At 39.9% G+C, this 26,308-nt stretch overlaps 2 protein-coding genes across 5 annotated transcripts in view; both read right to left on the bottom strand.

Moving 5' to 3' along the window:
- Positions 1-22,403, bottom strand: part of inpp5l (inositol polyphosphate-5-phosphatase L) — an 81,274-nt gene extending 58,871 nt beyond the window's left edge. For all 4 annotated transcript variants that reach the window (XR_009817858.1, XM_061986244.1, XM_061986242.1 and 1 more), the window contains exons 1-4: positions 21,980-22,403; positions 8,034-8,075; positions 7,671-7,771; positions 7,258-7,345 (exon numbers count right to left, since the gene is read on the bottom strand). Coding sequence is in view for 3 of the 4 variants with exons in the window: in XM_061986244.1 (XP_061842228.1) it covers positions 7,258-7,345; positions 7,671-7,771; positions 8,034-8,075; positions 21,980-22,039 (291 nt within the window). In the remaining variant the exon portion in view is untranslated. The remainder of the gene's footprint in view (positions 1-7,257; positions 7,346-7,670; positions 7,772-8,033; positions 8,076-21,979) is intronic.
- Positions 22,404-23,622: 1,219 nt separating this feature from the next.
- LOC133623180 (glycerol-3-phosphate acyltransferase 4-like) overlaps positions 23,623-26,308 on the bottom strand; it is a 28,362-nt gene continuing 25,676 nt past the window's right edge. The window contains exon 13 of the mRNA XM_061986241.1: positions 23,623-24,731. Coding sequence (XP_061842225.1) covers positions 24,623-24,731 — 109 coding nt within the window. The 3' untranslated portion in view covers positions 23,623-24,622. The remainder of the gene's footprint in view (positions 24,732-26,308) is intronic.

Genomic DNA, 26,308 nt, shown 5'->3' with positions numbered 1-26,308 from the left:
AAAAGTAGCTGTATAAACATTGCAGTCCATAATTACAGCAAGAAATTTGTTTTGCAACAATCTGGTTGCGTAACCTAAATTTGCCTTAGTTGACTTTAACAGTGCAGAAAAGCACGTTTCTCCACATACTCCGGCCAACACCTATCTTCATCAATCAGGTGTGTGCAGTTTAATAAAAAAAATATTGACTTGCAAGTGATTTTTTATCAAAATACCATTTGTACTGAAAATGCATGCAAGTCTGCCCCATTTACTTTTGCAGGAGACCCCCTCCCACCCCCAAACGCTTTCTCTCTCGGCTGTATAACTGATGATCTGTAGCCGTGGAGGAACAAATTGAAAATCAATGCAGGTGGCAACGACAAAATGAGAATAAGGCACACGGCCAGGCGGGTGGGGACGCACGATCCCTCTCGGGGGCAAAGAGTGGAGGGTGCTAACATGGGCAAACTTAGTCCCAGCTGTTCCGGCTTCCAACCCGTTCCCACACACACTTTACTTATTGTCCACAAATGGGCTGGGATCAATAGTTTTAATCTAGACTTAAATGTATTGACTTAGCCCTGTCAGCCGCACACCTGACCATTGACTTTCTCCTTCAACCCTACAGGAGCAGCCAATGACCTCTGCTGTCGGATGACAGGGCAAGGGGGATCACCTGAGAGGAGTATGGGTTAATAGTTTATGAATGACACGGCCACTGTTTATCCAATGAGTGTGTGCAGGATCAAGACTCTTAAATTAAGTTAACCATGTGACCAATGTTCCCTCTAATCTTTCATGTGTGTGAGCAAACGCACAAACACCCTGAGCATTCAGTGGAATACAGACGTACACACTGTGGTCATACCAGCAGCACAATTGTCTCAAACCTGAAATAACAATTTAAATGTCTTATTATTATAATCAAGTGACAGTAGTCAATTTCAAGAGATTATTTTCTAATATATGTGATTTGTGATTTTTTAATCAGCTATGCACTATAGTATTTTATGCCTGGGTGGGGGTCCTTCTTTGGAAAGATTGTGTACCCCTTTCAGAGATCACATTTAGTTCCCCTTAAAACATTCACATGTTGCATGAGATGAAGTGTTTATTAACTTTCTGTCCTTAAAATAAATATTTTTATTAGCAATTATGTAGTCCTGTAACATCATTTCATGATTAATATCCAAAAAACAAATGACAGTAGAATAAGCACACTGATTGAGGAGTCATAGTAAAACGACCTGAAATTTACACTTTACGTGTAGTGTTGGAGTTGTCCAACTTTTTGTGTGGCCATAAACACACCAGTGGCTAATTGCCATAGTACATGTGTTGGTGCAGGTGAGAGAGAGAGCAAGCGGCTGCTGTTGATACAACAGATGACAAAGAGTTGCTTTTGGCTTGGTTTGTACGGTAGACAACAACCAGTTTTGCTAGATAAAAGTATTTTACACATTGTTTTGGTGTGGTTATGGCCGACAAACAATTTCGCTAAATAAAGGGACCAATGGAATTCCTGTCCTCCTTTAAGTGTCTCCACAGACGTTACAATAATTTAACAGTGTTGACAAACATTGTTTTATCTGTTGTGGCCGCCTTTCGTCACCTGTTACTCACAGTTGCATTGCAAAATCATACAAAACAAACAATTTGTTTATTTTGTTTAGAGCAGGGGTCTCAAACTCAATTTACCTGGGGGCCACTGGATGCAGAAACTGGGTGAGGCTGGGCCGCAAGAAAATATTTCTTTGCACTTTTTAATGAATTCACCTTCTTTGAATGGCTTTCCCGCCCTAGCAACCATCTCACTCACCATGTAGCTAGCTTTGACTGCTGCATCGCTCTTTTCGCTTGCTTTCTTGACGAAATCTTGTTGCCTCAGTAGACTGGTTTTAAAATTTGCAACCTGGTTCACTCTCTCATCTCCCTGGTATTTTGCACACTCTTCAGCATGTCTAGTTGTATAATGACGTTTCAAATTGTATTCCTTGTGCACCGCAACTTTCTCTGTATAAACAACAAAAAAGAGCTATAAGGATTATTCATAAAGTAGATTACTTAGAACACACTAACATATTATTTATTAATTCGGGTTTATTGAAATTACAGGAGCTAGTAAAGTTACAGACATTATGTGTCATGTTTAAGGATAAAAGTAAAACATAACCAGCAAATTTACAAAAAATGTTTGTCATCACTTCTGAGAATGAAGAGCATAGAAGAAAAGGTCATTTCCAACATCAGTATTCAAGGACAACTTTAAAACAAATGTGCATATCAGTGGTGGGGGTTAAACTATGGAATTCTCTTTACAATGAGATAAAAGATTGTAAAAAATATATTCCAATTGAAAAAATATATAAAGACAGAACAATTAGATCATATGGACAGCCAAAAGTGTCTACATTTTGCTTTATATTTATTATTTTACTTATTTTTTGCCTGGTTTTGTATCATCCCGTGAGGTGTATATTACTTATTTAGTTTTTTTTGTTCGGTTTGCACTTCTTGTGTTTTTTTGTGTGTGTGTTTGTTTGTTTTCGTTATATTTGGATGTAATTGTTGGTTTATATGATATCATTAAGTAAGACTACATATTATGTTGAAGGAAGCAGAAAAATATAAGATTTTTCTTCATCCTGCTCCTTCTCAGGCATTGGTGTGTAAATGTACAATTGAATAATTGAGGTATAATTGTCTATCGATTAAAGATGCACATCAATGAAGGAGATAAATAAAAATGAAATGAAATGAAATGAAATAAGACACGTCGGGGTGTCCCTGTGCTCAACAAAGAAATATTGCATCAAAAATCGTCTCTGTCTGCAGTCACACGCAATAACTTGCGTGTGACTGCAGAAGCCTCATACAACATGTGTCAGGGCCGGCACGCTGTTAGTATGGAGAAAAAGATGATGCGGTGACAGCTCTCAGAGGACATTAAAGGTAGTGTCATCACGTCATGCCCTCGATATTGTCGAGAGTCTTATACCACACAGTGATTGGTAGATTCCTTCAGCTCCGCACACAACGCTGTCAAGCGCCATTCATTTAAAACTCGCGGGCCGCACTAACATTAAACTTTCATATTAAGGTGGGGGCCACAAAAAAAACGTCTCGCGGGCCGCATGTTTGAGACCCCTGGTTTAGAGTGTTATTTGATTTTTTGCGCGGCATATATTTGCTGTGTGCAGAGGACGCGTGAGCAGTGCGCAATTGCGCAGGTGCGTACCTTAGAGGGAACGTTGCATGTGACTCTTGAAACAGGTTTTTATGTTTTACTGCCATGGCGGTGAGATGTTTTTCATGTAAATAATAGCGAAGGAATTCTGTTTAATGTTAAGTTTGTTTAAACCATATTGTTGGCTGGTATACTGCGCTACCTCAACTTAAGAGTAACCCAATTTACATATTGTTTTGAGATAAAAGCTGTTTTATGGCTAATTGTTATGCTTTTAGTTGCAAGCACAAATTTGAGTTACAATTAACATCCATTAGTTGGCGTAGCAAATGTCACATTAAAACCCGTAAGATTCACCCAGAATATATGGTCTTTCTCGTCCGCATTAGCGTATAGTTAAATATGGATATAACTTTGTTTTCCAACCATGGGAAGAAAGAAGGTGAGTGTGAAGGACAGTACTGAGAAAAAGAAGTGGATGATATTCATTGACTTAAAGAAATAAATGATCAAAAACATGACAGAAAGTCTTGCCAACTCGGTAAATAAATTTGAGATGATCACTGCTAGTCTGCACCAAAACTGAAGAGGGAACCAAGGATGTTAAAATAATAAACCAGTGATGTCAAATATGCGACCTGTGGGCTGAATCAGGCCCGCGAACAGGTTCAAAACTACCCGCGAGAGGACTTTGCTAAGTGTAAAATTGGGCTGCATTTTTAAATTAAAAGAAACTGCTGTTCTAAATGTGTCCACTAGATGTCGCAATAGCAATTCTGTAAGGCAAGCAAATAGTTTATACCAGGGCGAGCAAGTAAACCAAGCAAGAGGTACACGGTAAAACAGGGCTGTGACTCCGCCCCCTCAACCTAACGTAAAACAAACAGGAGTGAAATAAAAATTGGTAACACATTGATATAGTTCTGTGAAAATGTTGGTCTTCTGTGCAAATTTAAAGAAAGTGAACAGTGTGTGATTGACTGCAATATTGTCAGTTTAAGTTTTTTTGGTTTGTTGAAATTGTTCACACATTGCACAGCTTTTATTTTTCTATCGATACACAGTGATGCCTAGAAGTCAGGGAGTAACTCAAACCTCTTGAATAGTTTGTTGAATTAGCACAGGATTAATATGTGGAAATGACAAATGAGGTCGTTGATACATAGAATAGTTTTTATTTATGCTTTATTTTGTTTTTTGTCCAATCGTAGATGGGCTGTGACCTACAGTTTAATTGCTTTGTAGGTACACTGAGATTAAGTCTTAAGTTAATTGTGTTCTTCATGGTGTTTTTTAAAACGGCACCAAATTATTCATCAGAATTTTCAACTAACTTGAAGTGATTTGTCAAGAGGATTATTTGTTATATGTACATTTTCAGAATGTGCTTGTTGTGTTTTGGGCCAAAGTAAAACAAATAAAACAAACTGAAGTAGTGGTAGTTGTATTTTTAAGCTATTATGCCATGATTTTACCCGCCCGGCCCATGTGGGAATAGATTTTCTTCCATGCGGCCCCTGGGCTAAAATGAGTTTGACACCCCTGATTTAAACGGCGGCCATTTATTCATTGAAATTTGAAAAAGCTGCTAATGTTCGACAAAGTAGCAGCTGGAAGGAGATACTGTAGAAGTCCACTCCCCAAGGTAAATACTGTACAAAAAAATACTGAAGTTGTTCATAGTACCGTATATTATCCATTGTATTGTTTTTGTACAATATTTCTAATGTAAAAGTCAGTTTTTCTTTGCAAAAGGCATGTTACACGTTAAAATTGTGCTGTTTTGCGTGGGTCCGAGCACCAATTGAATTAATTTCAATTAATTTCAACGGGAGATGTTGAACCAATTTAAGTCATAAGTTGAGGCACTACTGTATTTAACAAAATATGTTAAGGAATTAAAAAATCATAACGTATCACCTTGTAAAAAAATGGATGTGCTGCAGGAAGAAAAAGTGGCTTCCTTAAAGGGGAACAATTATGAAAAGGATCTCATTATATCGCCAATGATGTGTTGAAACTCATGAATTGTTCATTTAAGTCCAAAAATGTTTTCCTATATTTAATGTTAATGTCCTTCCTTTTCTTGTCGTTAATGTTCCCACTTTCTCTAATTCATATATTTTCTATGCACTCTCTATTTAATTAAATTGTATACATTTTAAAGATACACTTTATTTGTATCCCTATTTTTTTATTTTTCTTAACACTGTAAAAGCTAGTGTCATTTTGTTCACTCCTATTTATTACTTATTGAGGTTTCATTTTTTTCTCCTCTATTCCCTTTTTTTTCCCACACAGGAAGTAATGATAATAATGAAAAATGGATAAGAATTATAAAGCACTTTTCTAGACAGGTGGGTGAAGTGTCTTGCCCAAGGGCATAAAGGCCATGACTAGACCGGCGGAAGCTGGAATCGAACCTAGAACCCTCAAATTACCACTCTACCATCATAGCTAAGCCATCCCAAGTAAATAAACAAACATTCAAAATACTAGGAGTGCATAAACACACTAAATACTAGAGATGTCCGATAATGGCTTTTTTGCCGATATCCGATATTCCGATATTGTCCAACTCTTAATTACCGATACTGATATAAACCGATACCGATACGTACAGTCGTGGAATTAACACATTATTATGCCTAATTTGGACAACCAGGTATGGTGAAGATAAGGTCCTTTAAAAAAAATCAAAATAAAATAAAATAAGATACATAAATTAAAAACATTTTCTTGAATTAAAAAGAAAGTAAAACAATATAAAAACAGTTACATAGAAACTAGTAATTAATGAAAATGAGTAAAATTAACTGTTAAAGGTTAGTACTATTAGTGGACCAGCAGCACGCACAATCATGTGTGCTTACGGACTGTATCCCTTGCAGACTGTATTGATATATAATGTAGGAACCAAAATATTAATAACAGAAAGAAACAACCCTTTTGTGTGAATGAGTGTGAATGAGTGTAAATGGGGGAGGGAGGTTTTTTGGGTTGGTGCACTAATTGTAAGTGTATCTTGTGTTTTTTATGTTGATTTAATAAAAAAAAAAATTAAATTAAAATAAATTTAAAAAACCATACCGATAATTAAAAAAACGATACCGATAATTTCCGATATTACGTTTTAAAGCATTTATCGCCCGATAATATCGGCCTGACATCTCTACTAAAAACATAATGTGAATAAACACAGAGAAACGGTAGGATTAAATGAGAGCTGCTTTACCAAAGTATGTATTATTATAAAGAGGCAAAATATTGACTTGCTTAAGTTTTTTTCTTTGCCGCAGGAGTCTATGGTTTCTAATAGGGCTGCAGCTATCGATCGGGTAAATCGGATAAAACACATTTTATAGTCTCAATGTGTATTTTAGGAAAATATTAAACAATTTAAAATTATTCTGCTTGCCGAAACCTTCATTCTTTTTTTCTAATAGATGCACATCAGCAACATTGAAATTGCACTTTAAACATGTGTTAATTAATAATAAATGTAATAGTTTCTAATTAAATTCACTCTAAAAATAATTAATTGAAGCAAGTTTGCTTTTTTGTCAGTAAGAATAACAAACAATTAAATGTATTCTGTCAAAATCACAATACTTTGTGCATCTTTATGTGTGCCACTTGGCACTTGTTCAAATTGGGAGGCTTCAAATACAATAACTGTATTATATATGGCAGATGTCAGAGATTGTACAGGTAACCTACAGAACCTATATGACTCATCAACTAAAGGTAATTAAATTAAAAGTCTTAACATCAACATGTGGCAAAAAACATGTTAAATAATATGGAACTGGGTATCTATAATGATATGAGAATAATTAAGGACAAGGCCTAATTTGATGAAAGAGAGGTTTTTTACATATTAAGAACACTTAATATACTATGTAAATAAACTTCTACATATATGTGTGACTTTGCAGGAGGTCTACAAAACACCTTATACTGTAATACTGGCTCCTAAACAGCCAAGCAGTCTCTTTGTTTTGCTAACGTGCTAAAGGCTCTATCTAGTGGTGATGCAGGGAACTACATCACTTTTACAGTTGCAGGTTTGTGTGCTTCCTTCTCACCGTGAAGCTCTCTTCTGCTTGGAACTGGTTGTCCACGTAGATACAGCGCCTATCAAAGTCTTTCAGTTCTTGACTGGACTCAATACTCCTGGAAACAACAGAGTGATCATTAGTATAATGTGTGGTTGTGTTGATAAAAGGCTGTAAAGATTCCTATGTTTGGTTTTTTTTGGGGGGGGGGGGGTTCCGTGGTTGCTCCAGATCTTCATTAGCCTGTTTTGAAATGGCTAGTTGGCAAACATATCCAATCACTTCTTTGTCCTTTGAGAAAACATGTGAGTTTAACTTTCTGATAATGAGAATTATTTGGGCGCAGGACAATGAGCCCGCATTTTTAGAGCGTCTGTGATCAAAACAAACACAAATCCTGAAATATAACGTCAGACTGATTATTTATAGCATATTTTCCCTACCAAAAGAATTTTTCTGCATGCTCCATGTTGACAACGTAGTCTTTCCCTCCCACCTCCTGAAAGTGCAGGGCGATGAACTGTGGCTGGTAGCTGTGGATGGTCTGTGGTGCAGAGAGCAAAGCAAAGATTATTACATTGCACACTAAAAAGGCTCACTTTTTTTGTCACAGAAGGGTAATTTTCCACAAGGGGTCAACTGGAATTTTTGGGTTGCTTAGTTAACATACCAGGCCATGTGTTCATTTCTTATCAGTGATCAGGACAGTGTCCGTTTTCCAGAGTACATGATGAAATACTTATGTACAGTATGTGTCACAAGGAAAGAAGTTAAAAGGTTAAACGGCTTCCACTTCCCAAATGTACCTTGTATAGCTCCTGAAGCCATTCATTTTGAATTTCGCCCACCTATAAAGAAGATAAACAAGATACAACAATATTAAACTTGGTATCAAATGTTGTCATAGTTACTGTATAGAGCTCAAAAACCTTTAGTACTGTTGGTAACACTCACTCGTCACAACTTCTAATAAAGTCAAACTGAATTGAAAATTAGGTGTCGGCGATAATATTATTGAGTTTTTATTAGGGCTCGAAATATTGACTGCAATAACCTAACCGCAAGAGGATGTGTTTGTTTTTTTCTCTAAAAAAGTTCAATCATTTTTGCTGTCTATGTTCAATAATAAAGTTCTTTGAATCCAATTAGGAATGTCTAACCACCTACAACCATCTTGCAAAAATGCAAAATGGCTCAGAGCCTCTAATTCAGGGGTGCTCACACTTTTTCTGCAGGCGAGCTACTTTTTAATTGATCAAGTCCTGGGGATCTACCTCATTCATAATTTATATTTACTTATTTATGAAATATATGTTTTTGTTAACAAGTTAGAGGTGTTTAATGATAATGCAAGCATGTTTAACACATATAGTTAATATTGTTAATAAATTAAAGGTGTTTAAAGATAATAAAAGCATGTTTAACTCATATAGTCAATATTGTTAAAAAATTAAAGGTGTTTAATGATAATACAAGCATGTTAAATACATATAGTTAATATTGTTAACAAGTTAAAGGTGTTTAAAGATAATACAAGCATGTTTAACACATATAGATTCCTTTCTTTCATGAAGACAAGAATATAAGTTGGTGTATTACCTGATTCTGATGACTTGCATTGATTGTAATCAGACAGTGGTGCTGATAACGTCCGCATTGTCGAATGGAGGAGAAAAAAAGTCCTCCTTTCTGTCCAATACCACATGAAAGTGGTTGGTTTTTGGCATCTTATTTGTCCAGCTTCCATACTCCTTTGTATACACTTTACAAGAAATACATTGTCGGCAAACTCCGTAGCTTGCTAGCTTGTGCACGCCAGCTTTCTGAGACTCTTATTTTGTTGGCGCAACTGTGCAACTGTGCAGTCGGTCTTTGGAGTTTTGACGACAGGTACGGCGCCAGAGTCTGTTGAAATAAAGTGTTTCTCGCCTTCCAGTCGGTAATTTTAATGAGCTGGCAGCAGCCAGTGTCATCTCAGAAGACCCTCGGGTGCTGTGAATGTCAATCAAGTGACGAAAATGACGTCATTGTGAAGATTTATGATCGCTCATTTTTAGGACTATTTTTTTAATGCCTGGCTGGTGATCGACTGACACACCCTCCGAGATCGACCGGTAGCTCGCGGTCGACGTAATGAGCACCCCTGCCCTAGGGTAAACTGGGTGTAACACATGGCACACTGATAAAGCTTAACCTATTGTGACTATAACAATCTACAAGGTTAATGTAGGTTGCTTCTCTTTCTCCCCTTTCATTTTTCTGCATTCTTTCGTATCTCAAGTTATCATTACGTATATGTATTGTTGCATTTAAACAACTGTATTGTTGATAATAAAGGTAAATTATTGGTATTGTTCATTATCAATAGCGCTATTTCTATTGGTATTTGTATTGATCCATTTGTAGTGTAATAATGCTCATTGTCATTTCTGTATTATTTTTTTTTTTTCGCTAACTGCTTATTTGCTATTACTTTTACCATCATATTTGTACATGTCGTATTTGCTGACGTTGCTCTATTGTTGTTGTTGTTGTTGTTATTTGCTGTTGTTGTTTTTGTCTCTCTGTCTAATCCCCCTCTTGTCCCCACAATTTCCCCCTCTGTCATATATATATATATATATATATATATATATATATATATATAAGAAATACTTGACTTAGTTTTTCGTCAAGTATTTCTTATATATATATATATATATATATATATATATATTCTAGCTATAAATATATGTTTATTTTATTATATATATATATATATATAAAAAATAAATACTTGAATTTCAGTGTTCATTTATTTACACATATACACACACATAACACTCATCTACTCATTGTTGAGTTAAGGGTTGAATTGTCCATCCTTGTTCTATTCTCTGTCACTATTTTTCGAACCATGCTGAACACCCTCTCTTATGATGCATTGCTGTGTGGCACGCACAAAAGTGCTTTCATCAAATGCACTAGATGGCAGTATTGTCCTGTTTAAGAGTGTCACAACATTGCTGTTTACGGCAGACGAACTGCTTTATGGTAGACAAAAACGTGACTGCTGTTGTTGTGTGTTGTTGCCGCGCTGGGAGGACGTTAATGAAACTGCCTAACAATAAACCCACATAAGAAACCAAGAACTCGCCCTCGATCATTCTACAGTTATGATGTGATTGGGCAGGTACGCTGTTTATATTGTGGGTTAGCGGACTCAGGTCCGCATGGACCTGAGTCCGCCTGAATTTCGGGAGATTTTCGGGAGAAAATTTGTCCCGGGAGGTTTTCGGGAGAGGCGCTGAATTTCGGGAGTCTCCCGGAAAATCCGGGAGGGTTGGCAAGTATGCTCTAATTGAACACTGTTTGCACAAAACAGATATCAAAACGTCATCAAAGCTCACCCTTATTCATTCACACCCAGCGCCAACATTTGGGAACCAGCATGGGGTGACTAAAGATAAAATATTTTAAATCTATTTTTGGAAGCATCCGACAAAGTTATGTTTCAGTTTTACTTTTGCATCTCCATCCCATCCATTTTCTACCGCTTGTCAACACAGATAGACAGACAACATTCACACACTAGGGCCAATTTAGTGTTGCCAATCAACCTATCCCCAGGTGCATGTCTTTGGAGGTGGGAGGAAGCCGGAGTACCCGGAGGGAACCCACGCAGTCACGGGGAGAACATGCAAACTCCACACAGAAAGATCCCGAGCCCAGGATTGAACCCAGGACCTTCGTATTGTGAGGTACACGCACTAACCCCTGTTCCACCATGCTGCCACTTTTGCATCTCATAGCACATAACTGTGGTGCCTTCAAGGACCCTTGATTAAAGTTCGAAACAGAGGTGCCACTGTTTTTTAAAGACAGAGCAGGCTTAACCCCCCGTAGATGCACTAATAACAATAGTAGGGATGTCCCGATCCGATATTTGGATCGGATCGGCCGCCGATATTTGCCAAAAAATGCGTATCGGCAAGGCTTGGGAAAATGCCGATCCAGATCCAGTTTTTAAAAAAACTCCAGTCCGTGTTTTCCAACACACCTATCTAAATAATACATTCCACTTTTCTCCTGCTCCCTAATTTCCGTTCCGCACACCTTCCAGCACACCTTCAACACATCCACAGGTCTGTGGATTCTCACACAGTTGCTTTTAGCTGCTGGCATTACACGACAGGCTCTTCTCACTCTTTCCTGTGTCTTCCTCTCACAGACACCTTCTTACACACGTCACATACTGTCACGACATACGTCACATACGTACACGCCCTCTTCCAGCAGAGAGCGAGGTAGCAGCATGGCTAACGTTAGCTGTGATGCTAGCGCAGCCGTGCTAGCAACGCTCCCTCTAAGGTGCGCGCCTGTGCAATTGCGCACGGCAAATCTATGCCACGCACAAAATCAAATTAAAAAATAAGCGCATAACAATTTTCGACACACGGACACGACAGAGAAAACAGTTTTCGTCATCATTGTTCAAATATTGTAACGTCTGTCGAGACGCTTATCTCCATTCGGTGCCACACGCCCACACCATCAAAATGCCGAGGCAAACATTTCCAGATCAACACCGTATGAAAAAATTTGTGATTTTTTTAGTTGTGACTTCCTTCTCTGCATGAAAGTTTAAAAGTAGCATATATTAATGCAGTATGAAGAAGAATGTTTTAATGTAGACACATAGAATCATCATACTGCTGTGATTATGTGCATCAAGTGTTCATTCAAGGCTAAGGCAAAATATCCAAATATATGTGGTGTATCGTGACATGGACTAAACATATCCACATATATATATGGTGTATCGTGACATGGACTAAACATATCCACATATATATGGTGTATCGTGACATGGCCTTAAAATATCGCAATATTAAAAAAAGGCCATATCGCCCAGCCCTAGTTCAATGATGCCATTTCTGTTTGTCATGTATAATTTTGTCTATTTTGTGTTTATCCTTGAATAAACAGGTCAGTTTCTTGTTACCAACCATTGTGTATTATTCAAACTCCCCTAATTCAGCTGGCTAGTTGTTATCAAGAGTACTAAAACCCTTTTCAACATGATTCTGACAACTAAGTAGGCTAAATAACTTTAAACTTTAATACATGCTCAGATAGGCCAGTATCGATCAGTATCGGTATCGGTCAGTATCGGTATCGGATCGGAAGTGCAAAAACAATATCGGTATCGGATCGGAAGTGCAAAAACCTGGATCGGGACATCCCTAAACAATAGTGTTGGTCCGCATTGCCGGCAGTAAGTCGGACACGTTTCCAATGAGGGTTGTACTCCGGCAAGGGCTGCCCTTTTTCACCGATTCTGTTCATAACTTTTATGGACAGAATTTCTAGGCGCATTCAGGGCGTTGAGGGGATCTGGTTTGGTGGCTCCAGGATTAGGTCTCTGCTTTTTGCAGATGATGTGGTCCGGATGGCTTCATCTGGCCAGGATCTTCAGGTCTCACTAGATCGGTTCGCAGTCGAGTGTGAAGCGACTGTGATGAGAATCAGCACCTCCAAATCCGAGTCCATGGTTCTCGCCCGGAAAAGGGTGGAGTGCCATCTCCGGGTTGGGGAGGAGACCCTGCCCCAAGTGGAGGAGTTCAAGTACCTCGGAGTCTTGTTCACGAGTGATAGAAGAGTGGATCGTGAGATCGACAGGCGGATCTTCAGTAATGCGGACACTGTATCAATCCGTTGTGGTGAAGAAGGAGCTGAGCCGGAAGGCAAAGCTCTCAATTTACCGGTCCATCAACGTTCCCATCCTCGCCTATGGTCATGAGCTTTGGGTTATGACCGAAAAGGACAAGATCATGGGTACAAGCGGCCGAAATTAGTTTCCTCCGCCGGGTGGCGGGGTTCTCCCTTAGAGATAGGGTGAGAAGCTCTGCCATCCGGGAGGAGCTCAAAGAAAAGCCACTACTCCTCCACATCGAGAGGAGCCAGATGAGGTGGTTCGGGCATCTGCCACCCGAACGCCTCCATAGGGAGGTGTTTAGGGCACGTCCGACCAGTAAGAGGCCACGGGGAAGACCCAGAACACGTTGGGAAGACTATGTCTCCCGGCTGGCCTGGGAACGCCTCGGGATCCCTCGGGAAGAGCTGGACGAAGTGGCTGGGGAGAGGGAAGTCTGGGCTTCCCTGTTTAGGATTATAATTATTAGCCATAAATAATAATCCTACAATCAGCTAATCTTACAGCATGAAATAAAGGGAAACTTGCAAATTTACATGTGTTTTAAAAAGCTAGTTTCAACCAAATTAAGTAAGTTTCGTTTTACTTGTGCAATGACAATAAAGTCCTATCCTATCTTAAATAAGTAGTCTTTTAGTGCATGTAAACATACTGAGTGTGTGTACAGGGGGAGGTTATGGGAGCCCTTCAGATGACTTACAATAATAATAATAATAATAATAATAATAATAATAATAATAATAAATAGGTACTACTAAGTATTAAAGACCAAAATGGAGCCAGACAAAGCCTAGTGTGGGGCGCAGTTTACATGCTTGGAGCAGGAAGGGGGCAGGATATAATGCTTGCAACACGTTTGAAAAGCCAACGCCCTTTGGGAAGCCCCGTAACCATGCAAAACAATCACTTTGAATAGAGTAACAAAAATGTGATGTTGTAATGCAACGTGATTCCACAAAGCAAACTCTATAATACATAATATAGTGTATGTGTACCTAGTACCTACTATACAATCTAACCAATATGGAACATTTGAAGCGTCCGACTAACTCCCAAGTGAGCTAATATTCATTGGACTGTACCTCACTTGCTCCTTGGATCGCACGATAAAGTTGAGACTTCACCAACAAACAACACTAATATGCTAAAAGCTGCATGAACGCTTTAGAATGTTTGTTTATATGAATGAAGGAGGGGGTATTTGACGAGAACAGCCCAAATCCCTGAGTAAAGATAACCATCTGTTTACATATCTCCCACAATGGGATCGGACATGTTTCCACTGGAGACAGATGTGGCACCCGGAAACATGGTCCTGAGCCAAATTTCCATGAGTAAGGGAGCGCTTGACCTCACTAAAGAACTTTTGTCAGTTCAAGCATAGCTAACAAACTATGGGAGGTGCGCTCACATTCTGCCCCCGCATTCTTTCTTATTAAAAAGCTCTCAGACAAACCTAAAAAAAAAAAAAAGACTTGAATTTATTGGTCTGGTTTAAAGAGGCTGTTTGCAACTTGCTCAGTTACATTTTTCAAACCAACAAAAACGCTGCAGGCTAGCTTATGTTACCATAAGTCTTTTTTACAGTGACGATGTTTAACGCTAGCTTAGCTATTAGGATGCCTGCTCCTGGCTTGTTCTTAGTGTGTACCGTATTTTTCGGACTATAAGTCGCAGTTTTTTCATAGTTTGGCCGGGGGTGCGACTTATACTCAGGAGCGACTTATGTGTGAAATTATTAACACATTACCGTAAAATATCAAATAATATTATTTAGCTCATTCACGTAAGAGACTAGACGTATAAGATTTCATGGGATTTAGCGATTAGGAGTGACAGATTGTTTGGTAAACGTATAGCATGTTCTATATGTTATAGTTATTTGAATGACTCTTACCATAATATGTTACGTTAACATACCAGGCACGTTCTCAGTTGGTTATTTATGCCTCATATAACGTAAACTTATTCAGCCTGTTGTTCACCATTCTTTATTTATTTGAAATTGCCTTTCAAATGTCTATTCTTGGTGTTGGGTTTTATCAAATACATTTCCCCAAAAAATGTGATTTATACTCCAATGCGACTTATATATGTTTTTTTCCTTATTTATTATGCATTTTCGGCCGGTACGACTTATACTCCAGAGCGACTTATACTCCGAAAAATATGGTACTTAATAATGATACTTAAGATACTAAGAAATGCAGTTTATTTGCCCACTGGAGGTGAGTATTATTATCTTAGGCAAGTGGTTCCACTCTGTGCATGGAGACACATGTTTAGCTGCTAGCCACTTGTCAGCCGGGACACCAGGGGAGTATAAATAAATACAGTGTCAGCCAGAGGGGATTGGCGTTTGTGATCAGCAATAATCAACGATACCATACCATACCAACTTTATTTATAAAGCCCTTTAAAAAACAACCACAGTTGAAGACCAAAGGGCTGTACACCACAAAGAAATAGAGGCAAAGGACAGACTAAAAAATAACATTTAAAACAGAAGTAAAATACTAGGGGTGAAACGGTACACAAAAATTTCGGTTCGGTACGTACCTCGGTTTAGAGGTCACGGTTCGGTTCATTTTCGGTACAGTAAGAAAACAACAAAATATAAATTTTGGGGTTATTTATTTACCAAATTTGCAAAATCTTCCACCAAAAATATTTTTCAAAGTGGAATATTTGATGTGAAGTAATCGGAACCTTGGATAGGTCAATAATTCATAATAACATTGATTTTGATTCAATATTATGTTTTGAGCAATGACAGTTTGAAAGAAAAAAAACAGCTTTGTTTTATTAGTCAACATTGCAACTTTTTCTAAATTACATTTTACCTTTAAGCTTTTTTATTTCACTTTTATTATGTTTTTGTTTATTTTAATAGTATTTTTAGAACGTGCCGTGGGCCTTTAAAACATTAGGTGTGGCCGCAAATGGCTTCCGGGGCACACTTTTGACACCCCTGCTATAGATATAAAAAATTAAATCTGATAAATCTATGGATAAAAAGCAGAGCCTGGCAACGCATGCGCGTTTATCGTAACTCTCTCACTCTCTCTGTGTCTGCCCCTCCCTCACGAATGCTGCTGCGCACACAATTTGTTTTGTTTTTAACCCCTTCTTAACCCTGAACGTACATTGAAAATACACCCAACCCTAACTCAAAATGCCGGACATTTGAGGCATTTAAGAAACTCCGCCCTGACAGCTCACAAAAGAGGACATGTCCGGTGAAAAGAAGATGTATGGTCAGTCTATCGTAGCCCGTTAGCTGCTAGCATGCCGTGTGTTGTGCCTCGGTGTGCATTGTTTACACAACGTGCGTTACGCTACTTAATATGTCCGTGTGGAAACTCGTTCGGTACACCTCCGAACCGAACCGGAACCCCCGTACCGAAACGGTTCAATACAAATACACGTACCGTTACACCCCTATAAAATACACATAGAAAAAGCAAATACAAATTACCCTAAGAACAATTTGTTCGATAAAAAGCAGTTAAAGTTAAAAACAGTTTAAAGTCTCACGCTGGGTTAAAAGCCAGTGAATAAAAATGGGTTTTAAGAAGAGTCTTAAAAGTAGCCAAAGAAGGGGCCTGTCTCACATGGAGAGGGAGATTGTTCCAGAGTTTTGGACCCGCAACAGAGAAGGCCCTGTCCCCTCGAAGCTTGCGCTTTGATCTGGGTACCTCCAGGATCAGCTGATCAGCTGACCTGAGGGACCGAGTGGGGGCATAGAGGTGGAGCAGCTCATAGAGGTAAGGTGGGGCAAGACCACGTAAGGATTTAAAAACGAGTAAGATCATTTTAAAATGGACTCTAAACAGGTACTTTTTCCACAAAAATCGGCTGATACTGATCGGTGGCCAATAAGCGGCACATTTCTAAAAAATCTAACCAAATAGTTGCTGAAATGTGAGGGTGAGTACAGTAGATCCCTGCTATTGGATATGGAGTATACTTACATTGATTGTTCTTGTCACTAGGGGTTACATTCCGAGACCGAAAAAACGCGAATAATGGGGGCACCCATTAAAAGCCCTAAAATGTACTATTTTTTTTATACCCTAGTCCAGTGTTTTTCAACCACTGTGCCGCGGCACACTAGTGTGCCGTGAGATATTGTCTGGTGTGCCGTGGGAAATTATGCCACTTCACCTAATTGGTCCAAAAAATATTTTTTGCAAAGCAATAATCATAATAATGTGCCGTTGTCTAGTGCCTGCGCTGTGTAGAGCTTGGCAATCCCAACATGCAGAGCACAGCGGGAGACAGCGTGCAGGTAAAAAGGTATGTAACGCTTAAACCAAAAATTAATACAAAAGGCAAGTCCCGCTAGGAAAAAGCACTGAAGCATAGGGATGGCTATGTAAAACAAAAGTAAAACTGAACTGGCAAACAAGTCAACAAAAACAGAATGCTGGACGACAGCAAAAACTTGCAGCGTGTGGAGCAAAGACGGCGTCCACAAAGCACATCCGTACATCACATGACAATCAACAATGTCCCCACAAAGAAGGATAGCGTACGCACAACTTAAATTGTCTTGATTGCGAAAACAAAGCAGGTGCGGGCAGTAGCACTCAAAGGAAGGCGTGAAGCTGCTACAGGAGAACACCAACAAAACAGGAAAGGCCACCAAAATAACAGCGCAAGACAGGAACTAAAGAACGACACAGGAAACAACAACAAACTGGGGGAGTTTAATTTTTTAACCTTTTCTGCTGGTGGTGTGCCTCCGTATTTTTTTTATTAAAAAAATGTGCCTTGGCTCAAAAAAGGTTGAAAAACACTGCCCTAGTCCACTGGGGGCCAAACTTTTTGCCTCCAAGGATCAAAGTGAATGTGTGCCAGTGGACAAAGTCAGCGATTTTAAGAAGGGGTGTCCCGATACAACTTTTTCACTTGCAATACGAACTGGCCGATACCGATATTGATACAGTACATAATCAGCAGCACTCATAGATACAGTACTCGTATTATTTTGTAGTGTGCAATGTGAGAAAATGCTTGGTCAAGTGAAATGAGTCAAACAGAGAACAATGGTTGTCATGAAAAACACAAAGCTATTTATTATTAACTGTCTGTAATGGACTTATGCTGTCTTAAGTTGAAATGGAGTGGTATTTTTTTAGTGGCCACTATAAATGATGAAGTTAAGCTCAAGGCGCAGTAAGTCGAATGATGCGGACATGTCACGTATGTGTTTCTATGTGTAAGTAATATGCATTCATAGGTATTTGATACTATATAATATCTCCGGGTTGGGGGAGGAGATCTTGCCCCAAGTGGAGGAGTTCAAGTACCTCGGAGTCTTGTTCACGAGTGAGGGAAGAGTGGATCGTGAGATCGACAGGCGGATCGGTGCGGCGTCTTCAGTAATGCGGACGCTGTATCGATCCGTTGTGGTGAAGAAGGAGCTGAGCCGGAAGGCAAAGCTCTCGATTTACCGGTCGATCTACGTTCCCATCCTCACCTATGATCATGAGCTTTGGGTTATGACCGAAAGGACAAGATCACGGGTACAAGCGGCTGAAATGAGTTTCCTCCGCCGGGTGGCGGGGCTCTCCCTTAAAGATAGGGTGAGAAGCTCTGCCATCCGGGGGGAGCTCAAAGTAAAGCCGCTGCTCCTCCACATCGAGAGGAGCCAGATGAGGTGGTTCGGGCATCTGGTCAGGATGCCACCCGAGCGCCTCCCTAGGGAGGTGTTTAGGGCACGTCCGACCGGTAGGAGGCCGCGGGGAAGACCCAGGACACGTTGGGAAGACTATGTCTCCCGGCTGGCCTGGGAACGCCTCGGGGTCCCACGGGAAGAGCTGGACGAAGTGGCTGGGGAGAGGGAAGTCTGGGCTTCCCTGCTTAGGCTGTTGCCCCCGCGACCCGACCTCGGATAAGCGGAAGAAGATGGATGGATGGATGGAGGTATTTGATACTTGTTCATATTGACATAAGTGCTGTTTTAGACTGCAATATTGTTGAATTATTATCACATATGTCTACCTTGTGCGCTATTGTGTGCTTAGCTGTTGTGTAGCTGGTAGCTCCTAGTAGCCTATAGCCCAGTATGTTTAACTTTTGTAATTGACTTGACTAAAGTACAAGAAAAGATCAACCTTGTGTGCTTATTGGAGGACATTTATCAGATGTTAACTGTAAAAGTAAACATGCTGAAGGACTGCTTGAACAGAGATTTTACATCCAATACTTTTTTTGTTGATATCACACCAATATCCTACTGTATATTAGACCATGACAACCTAATTCTAGGTGTGGAACACAAATAACCTAAATGTAAATAATAATGAACCCACCCTTTGGCGCTCCAAACAAAATGACTCAGCGGGCCACATTTGGCCCACATGCCCCACTTTGGGCACCCCTGCCCTAGTCTAAACCCTATTACATGCTTATAACAGTTATCAAACACATTTTAATTAATAAAAAATAACATGCAAAACGGACACAGTTTTATACTTACAAAACGTGTAGTTACACAACTTGACATCTAGTGAAAGCATCTTGTCTTGACATGGAACTTGACTTGACTTGGAACGATTTCCCTTGTGGATCATAAAAGTTTGTCTAAGTCTAAGCAAGAGTTCCTGCTGGAAAATGCTGAGTGAATTGACTGCTGGATTCATAGCTGCAGCACTCTTTTTTTCCCCAGCAGGTAGTGCCATCAAACTTTGTTGTACTTGTTTCGAAAAACATATATATATATATATATATATATATGTATGTACACACACACACACATACATACATACATACATACATACATACATACATACATATATATATATATATTAGAGATGTCCGATAAAAAAAAAGTAAAATTTATGACTTTTTAAAACGCCGCTGTATGGAGTGGTACACGGACGTAGGGAGAAGTACAGAGCACCGTTGCGTGCCGGCCCAATCACATAATACCTACGGCTTTTCACAAACACAAGTGAATGCAAGCATACTTGGTCAACAGCCATACAGGTCACACTGAGGGTGGCCGTATAACCAACTTTAACACTGTTACAAATATGCGCCACACTGTGAACCCACACCAAACAAGAATGACAAACACATTTTGGGAGAACATCCGCACCGTAACACAACATAAACACAACAGAACAAATACCCAGAACCCCTTGCAGCACTAACTCTTCCGGGACGCTACAATATACACCACCGCTACCCCCTAACCCCAACCTAAACCCCCCCCCCCCCCCCCCAACCTAAGGGAGAACATGTCCCAAATTCCAAGCTGCTGTTTTGAGGCATGTTAAAAAAAATGCACTTTGTGACTTCAATAATAAATATGGCAGTGCCATGTTGGCATTTTTTTCCATAACTTGAGTTGATTTATTTTGGAAAACCTTGTTACATTGTTCAATGCATCCAGCGGGGCATCACAACAAAATTAGGCATAATAACGTGTTAATTCCACGACTGTATATGTCTATCGGTTGATTTCGGAATCAGTAATTAAGATTTGGACAATATCGGAATATCGGTAAAAAAGTCATTATCAGACATCTCTAATATATATATATTTATATATATATAGACAGTACAGCCTACTCAGTGGGCTAGTGGTTAGAGTGTCCGCCCTAAGATCGGTAGGTTGTGAGTTCAAACCCCGGCCGAGTCATACCAAAGACTATAAAAACGGGACCCATTACCTCCCTGCTTGGCACTCAGCATCAAGGATTGGAATTGGGGGTTAAATCACCAAAATTATTCCCGGGCGCGGCACCGCTGCTGCCCACTGCTCCCCTCACCTCCCAGGGGGTGATCAAGGGGATGGGTCAAATTTAGCTGAACTGCACCAATTTTGTCAAGAGGAGTGGTCAAAAATTCAACCAGAAGCTTGTGGATGGCTACCAAAAGCGCCTTATTGCAGTGAAACTTGCCAAGGGACATGTAAGCAAATATTAACATTGCTGTATGTATACTTTTGACTCAGCAGATTTGGTCACATTTTCAGTAGACCCATAATAAATTCATAAAAGAACCAAACTTCATGAATGTTTTTTGTGACCAACAAGTATGTGCTCCAATCACTCTGAAAGAATGGCCGTGCGCGACCCGAGGGTCCCTGGTTCAATCCCCACCTAGTACCAACCTTGTCATGTCCGTTGTGTCCTGAGCAAGACACTTCACCCTTGCTCCTGATGGCTGCTGGTTAGCGCCTTGCATGGCAGCTCCCTCCATCAGTGTGTGAATGTGTGTGTGAATGGGTAAATGTGGAAGTAGTGTCAAAGCGCTTTGAGTACCTTGAAGGTAGAAAAGCGCTATACAAGTACAACCCATTTATCATTTATCACAAAAAAATAAGAGTTGTAGAAATTATTGGAAACTCAAGACAGCCATGACATTATGTTCTTTACAAGGGTATGTAAACTTTTGATTACGACTGTAAGTCTTTGCTGTCGTCCAGCATTCTGTTTTTGTTGACTTTGTAGCCAGTTCAGTCTTAGTTTCATTGTGCATAGTCATCCCTAACCTTCAATGCCTTTTCTTGGGGGCACTCACCTTTTGTTTATTTTTGGTTTAAGCATTAGACACCTTTTTACCTGCACCCTGCCTCCCGCTGTTCCCGTCATCTACAAAGCAATTAGCTACCGGCTGCCACCTACTGATATGGAAGAGTATTACACGGTTACTCTGCCGAGCTCTAGATAGCACCGACACTCAACAACAACACATCATTTGCAGACTAGAATTACTGGTTTGCAATAAATGTTTTAACTCAAATAGGTGAAATTAGATAATCTCCCACGGCACACCAGACTGTATCTCACGGCACACAGTGGTTGAAAAACACTGCCGTAAAGAATGCGTGTAAATATAACACGCGTGTATTTAAGCCGCTATTGCGGTAGGCATGCACGTGACAAACTGACGATTTAAAAAGTGTGACGTACCGCCCAAATGGCGCCGATTCCAAAAGGTGTAATGTATTTGTAAACTCGCCCACAGTCAGCCACACTTTTCATTCTCACTATGTTTATTGTGTTTTCGTTACACGCCCACGCACGCTGGGTTACTTACGTTGTCGAAGAGAGAGCCGACGTTGGCGGTGACAAGAAGCACATCGGTGTGTGTCTCCATGGTCCTGTCGCATCTAAAACACTCACGCTAGACAATCAGTAGTTCTATAAGCGACTTCGTCAGCAGCTTAGCGAGGCTTATTGTGAGAAGCAGAGTAGTTCGCTCTTAAAATAAACTAGCATTGCAGCAAAGAGCCTGTGCAGCGTCTGGTGCCGACTGGTTTGCCGATGGCGGACAGTGGTCTCAGGTCCTCAAACGCAGCACGGGCATACAGGGACATTGTCGAGCGGAGGCGCTTTAAATTAAAACTATTCTTTCTTTTTTTAAAGCGAAGTCTCAATCTTCCCGAGTAATCTGACTAACAGCTTTGGGAGACTTACAGCGACCCAAGACAAGACGGCAGGACCAAGTCGCGGTGCGTTTAATGAACGTCCGTGATCCGCCCCTTTACTGCGTGTTGAATGAAGTCGTCTTGGCATCACTGGAGCAAAGATCAAACTCAACACAAGGGTGTGTACGGGCTGCGTACAAAATAACGTTTACTTGTTCTATTACAAACACAAATGTACAGTAGCAAACGTGCATGTTTTTAATTATCATCCATCACTCTCATAACCCCACTGCCCGGTGACTTTAAGAAACAGACGGACTTGAATGCACCATTTACGCTACCACAAACACACGCCACAGCAGTAGCAAACAGGAAGTCGTTTTTTTTTTTACGAAACAGCTTTGAATTGAGCGCATTTTTATATGTCGAAAATATGTACTTCCCCTATTGAGCTTTTATAAATTATAGCAATTTTAAAATAAGTGGCAAGTGTGAATCACTCCCGACATTGTGAACCCATGAACTGCAATTAAAAGTTGCCTTTTAATGACTGTTTTACAATACATTCCCATAAGTGAAGTCATTTCCTGCTAAGGACTGTTAAAGCAAGCCATTCAACTGGCAGCCCGGTAATGACGTCACACCGCCATTTTTTTTCCTATTGGGATTTGTGTAACCAAGGTGTTGCTGTAGCTTGTTTACTTATGGTGCAGACAGTAGCCATTTGTTGAACTTCTTTAGTTATACTAGTGGTGTTCCTCAAGGTTCCATTTTGGGTCCTCTATTTTTCACCATTTCAATCCACTTTATTTATATAGCACATTTAATTTGGGCTATTCACCAAAGTTCAGTTAAAAAAAAACTGTAGACTCACATTTTCGCAGGGGATTCTTAACAACACTAGATTGCTGTCATAGGACGCTGGTACTCTGGAATATACAACATAAGAATAATAGTGAAGGGAGAAGTCCTGCCCCACGGCCCCCCCAAAACAATTTAGTTCAATATCCCTACTGTAAAGCCTCAGTGTTCAGTCAAACTGGATTTAATGGCTGTGAAAGTCTTGGCTTACATAGATTGTGAGCTCCGGCAAACACATCAGTTTCCATGGTGCTGGTGGAGTGCTGCTCAAACACGGCCATTTACATCACCACTGAGTGCACTTCATTCACTTCTTTTGGGCCCCATGTGCATTCAGTTACCACCAGTCTGAAAATAAAGGGTTAACAAATGTGTCGGAAGGACATTATTATTTTGTGTTCTTTCAATAACACTGTCGTGCATTCAAAATAAACCGTCCAGGCACTAATGGTCATTCTTGAAGGTTTTATTTTGATGAACAATGTTTGAAGCAACCATTTTTGACTGGCTCCAGCCTGATGGAAGCCAAAATACACTCTTTTTGAAGAGGCTGCCAAGTAAGACAAAGATCACCAAAGCAAGGGAAATCAAGACAATATGCCCTTGGAGTTCACTTATAATAAATAAGATAAAGTCGCCGTTACAGCAAATAGGCATTAGAATCTGTTAGGGAGTGTGTTAGTGAACGTTAACGGCTTGCTATTATTCTAATTATGTTTTTGTGAGGAGAACAATTGTACGGTAATTGTTTAAATTGCCCTGATTACCTGCAAGTGTGAATAGCTTAGCCAAAAATACCTCAACTTGTGTATTCTTTGACTCGGGATACGTCATTAGCTGAAACAAGTGCAGTTTCCACTTCATAATGTGTCAGCATTTACACATTCCATGGGAAAAAGAAAATAGACAGGAGTTCATCTATAAAACTAATTGCTGCTGTTGTAAGCCTTCATGTAAAACGCTAAGCTTAAAATACAAGACTGTTTCTTGGAAAAACACTCATAAAAATACTTTTAAATGTAACAAAGTCTGGCAAGTCATGCAAAACCCTCCAATTGTTTTGTTTTATAGTCTAGAACTCATCTGTTATATACCCAGGAAAACCCAACTTTGCAAAATTAACATGAAAAAAGAAAATTACAAAACAGAAAGACCGGTACTCAAAGACAGCTATATTGTAAGTGTTTTCCTCAAACACAAGGAAGACCGGGCTCCATCTCAGAGCAATGTTTCCCCATTCTAAGGTGAACAATACCTGCCTGGTTTTAACTCCCAATGGGCAGCAGGCTAAGAAGGACCCAAACAACGCTGCAAACTGCACACGCCTCTGTGATGCTGAGGGGGTTTTACAGTCCAAGAGCCCCGAGTGTAGAGGGTGCACAGCTGACTTCATTTGCAGTCAGCGCTTCCCTGTGAGGGTTTTTGAGCCGGTCCGCCTCCTCACAAATCCTTCATGAGCGACTTCGGTCCTCTTGGGTTCCCACCAGCATTTTACTGTAGAGCTTCTGCTGCTCTTCTTTAAATGTATCTTTTACCTTCCCTCTCTTTAACCCTCCATCCCTGTTAAAAAAAACAACATTATTAGTTGATGTCACTTCGCACGCTGAATAAAATGGTAAAAAAAAACGTTCAACCACAAAATAAAATAACTTGCTTTTGAACCATGCACATAAGTATGCTAGGGATGTTCTGATCAGGGTTTTATGCAGCTGATTCTGATCATCAATTAGTGAGATCGGCCGATACCAATAACAATCACATGTATTAACTGTACATTTTTCAACTTGTTTATAGTGAGTGCTTCTGAAAGTAAATATGAACATAATATTTTAACTTGTTCCTTATTCTATGATTTCATACAATTGTTTGAGCAAAACAGTCAATAATTCACAATAACTAAACAAAATAAAAAACGACTATGTACTGCTAATTTAAATCAATTGTGTTTTGCCCTCACAAGTCTTCCTGTGTTCAAGGAATGATTCCCTGAGTTTCTAAACATTGACAAAAAACTATTTTGAGATAGTAAAAATATCGACCTGATCCCTCTATTACCGATCATATCAGTGACGTGCGGGGCCTCACCTGCCATCATGGAAAGACAAAAAATGTAAAAAGAAAAAAAAAAGAATTAAATTGTTATATGTATTCAGTGATTATACTATACAGTTATTTTCCATTTAACTTCACCAGTTTTAGATTATTTTTATTCAAAATCGCTGAATTTTCACATTTGCCGTTCAAATACTGAGAAGAGACTTGCGGTGAGTCAGCAGCCAGTTGAGGCACGTCACTCAGTTGTGCCTCAACATGGATTGCGCAATGACTCGGCTAACTGCTGGTCTGCTGTGCAGTGAGACCGTATTGCTATATGAACTATATTATACATTTCCATAGTTTAGTTAGCGGAGGTATATAATTTACAGTGTATTTTGTCAACAACTGTATGTGTGTAACGTATTTCTTTTGCTGAGCAATCATAAAACTGCTGCGAAGACGCACTGTGTGAGGCTCGCAGTAATCCCGCCTCCTGGTGCCGGGTAATGCACCCCCCGACGGGAGCGCCACACCAACCAAAGCCCACACCCAAACCCTCCACGTGCAAGACCGAATCCACCCAAAAGAAGTCACTTAACAAAAAGCCAAAAAGTGCAAAAACAAAAAGGCTCGCGCCGGAGGAGCCGTGAATGACTGCAGGGACACAACATTAGGTACACCTGCAGACTGCAGCACGGATTTCATATTTCATTCATTCACAACTCCTCCAACACGAACACCACTGTTCCCGCACTTATAAGTAAAGGTAAGACCATAATAATGTTTTTTTTATTAAATGTGCTTTTTTGTGTGCTACAGTTTGTATGTGTAAAGTTAAAGTTAAGTTAAAGTACCAATGATTGTCACACACACACTAAGTGTGGTGAAATGTGTCCTCTGTATTTGACCCATCCCTTGATCACATCCTGGGAGGTGAGGGGAGCAGTGGGCAGCAGCGGCGCCGCGCCCGGGAATAATTTTTGGTGATTTAACCCCCAATTCCAACCCTTGATGCTGAGTGCCAAGCAGGGAAGAATGCTGGTATGAGCTTTTAAACATAACCCGTTAACTGCTGCCAATCAAATGGTGAATAAGATACT

This window comes from Nerophis lumbriciformis, linkage group LG12 (genome assembly GCF_033978685.3).
Source record: "Nerophis lumbriciformis linkage group LG12, RoL_Nlum_v2.1, whole genome shotgun sequence".
NCBI classification, from domain to species: domain Eukaryota; kingdom Metazoa; phylum Chordata; class Actinopteri; order Syngnathiformes; family Syngnathidae; genus Nerophis; species Nerophis lumbriciformis.
Note: the sequence above shows the minus strand (reverse complement) of the source record. Positions and strands in the feature narration are given on the sequence as shown.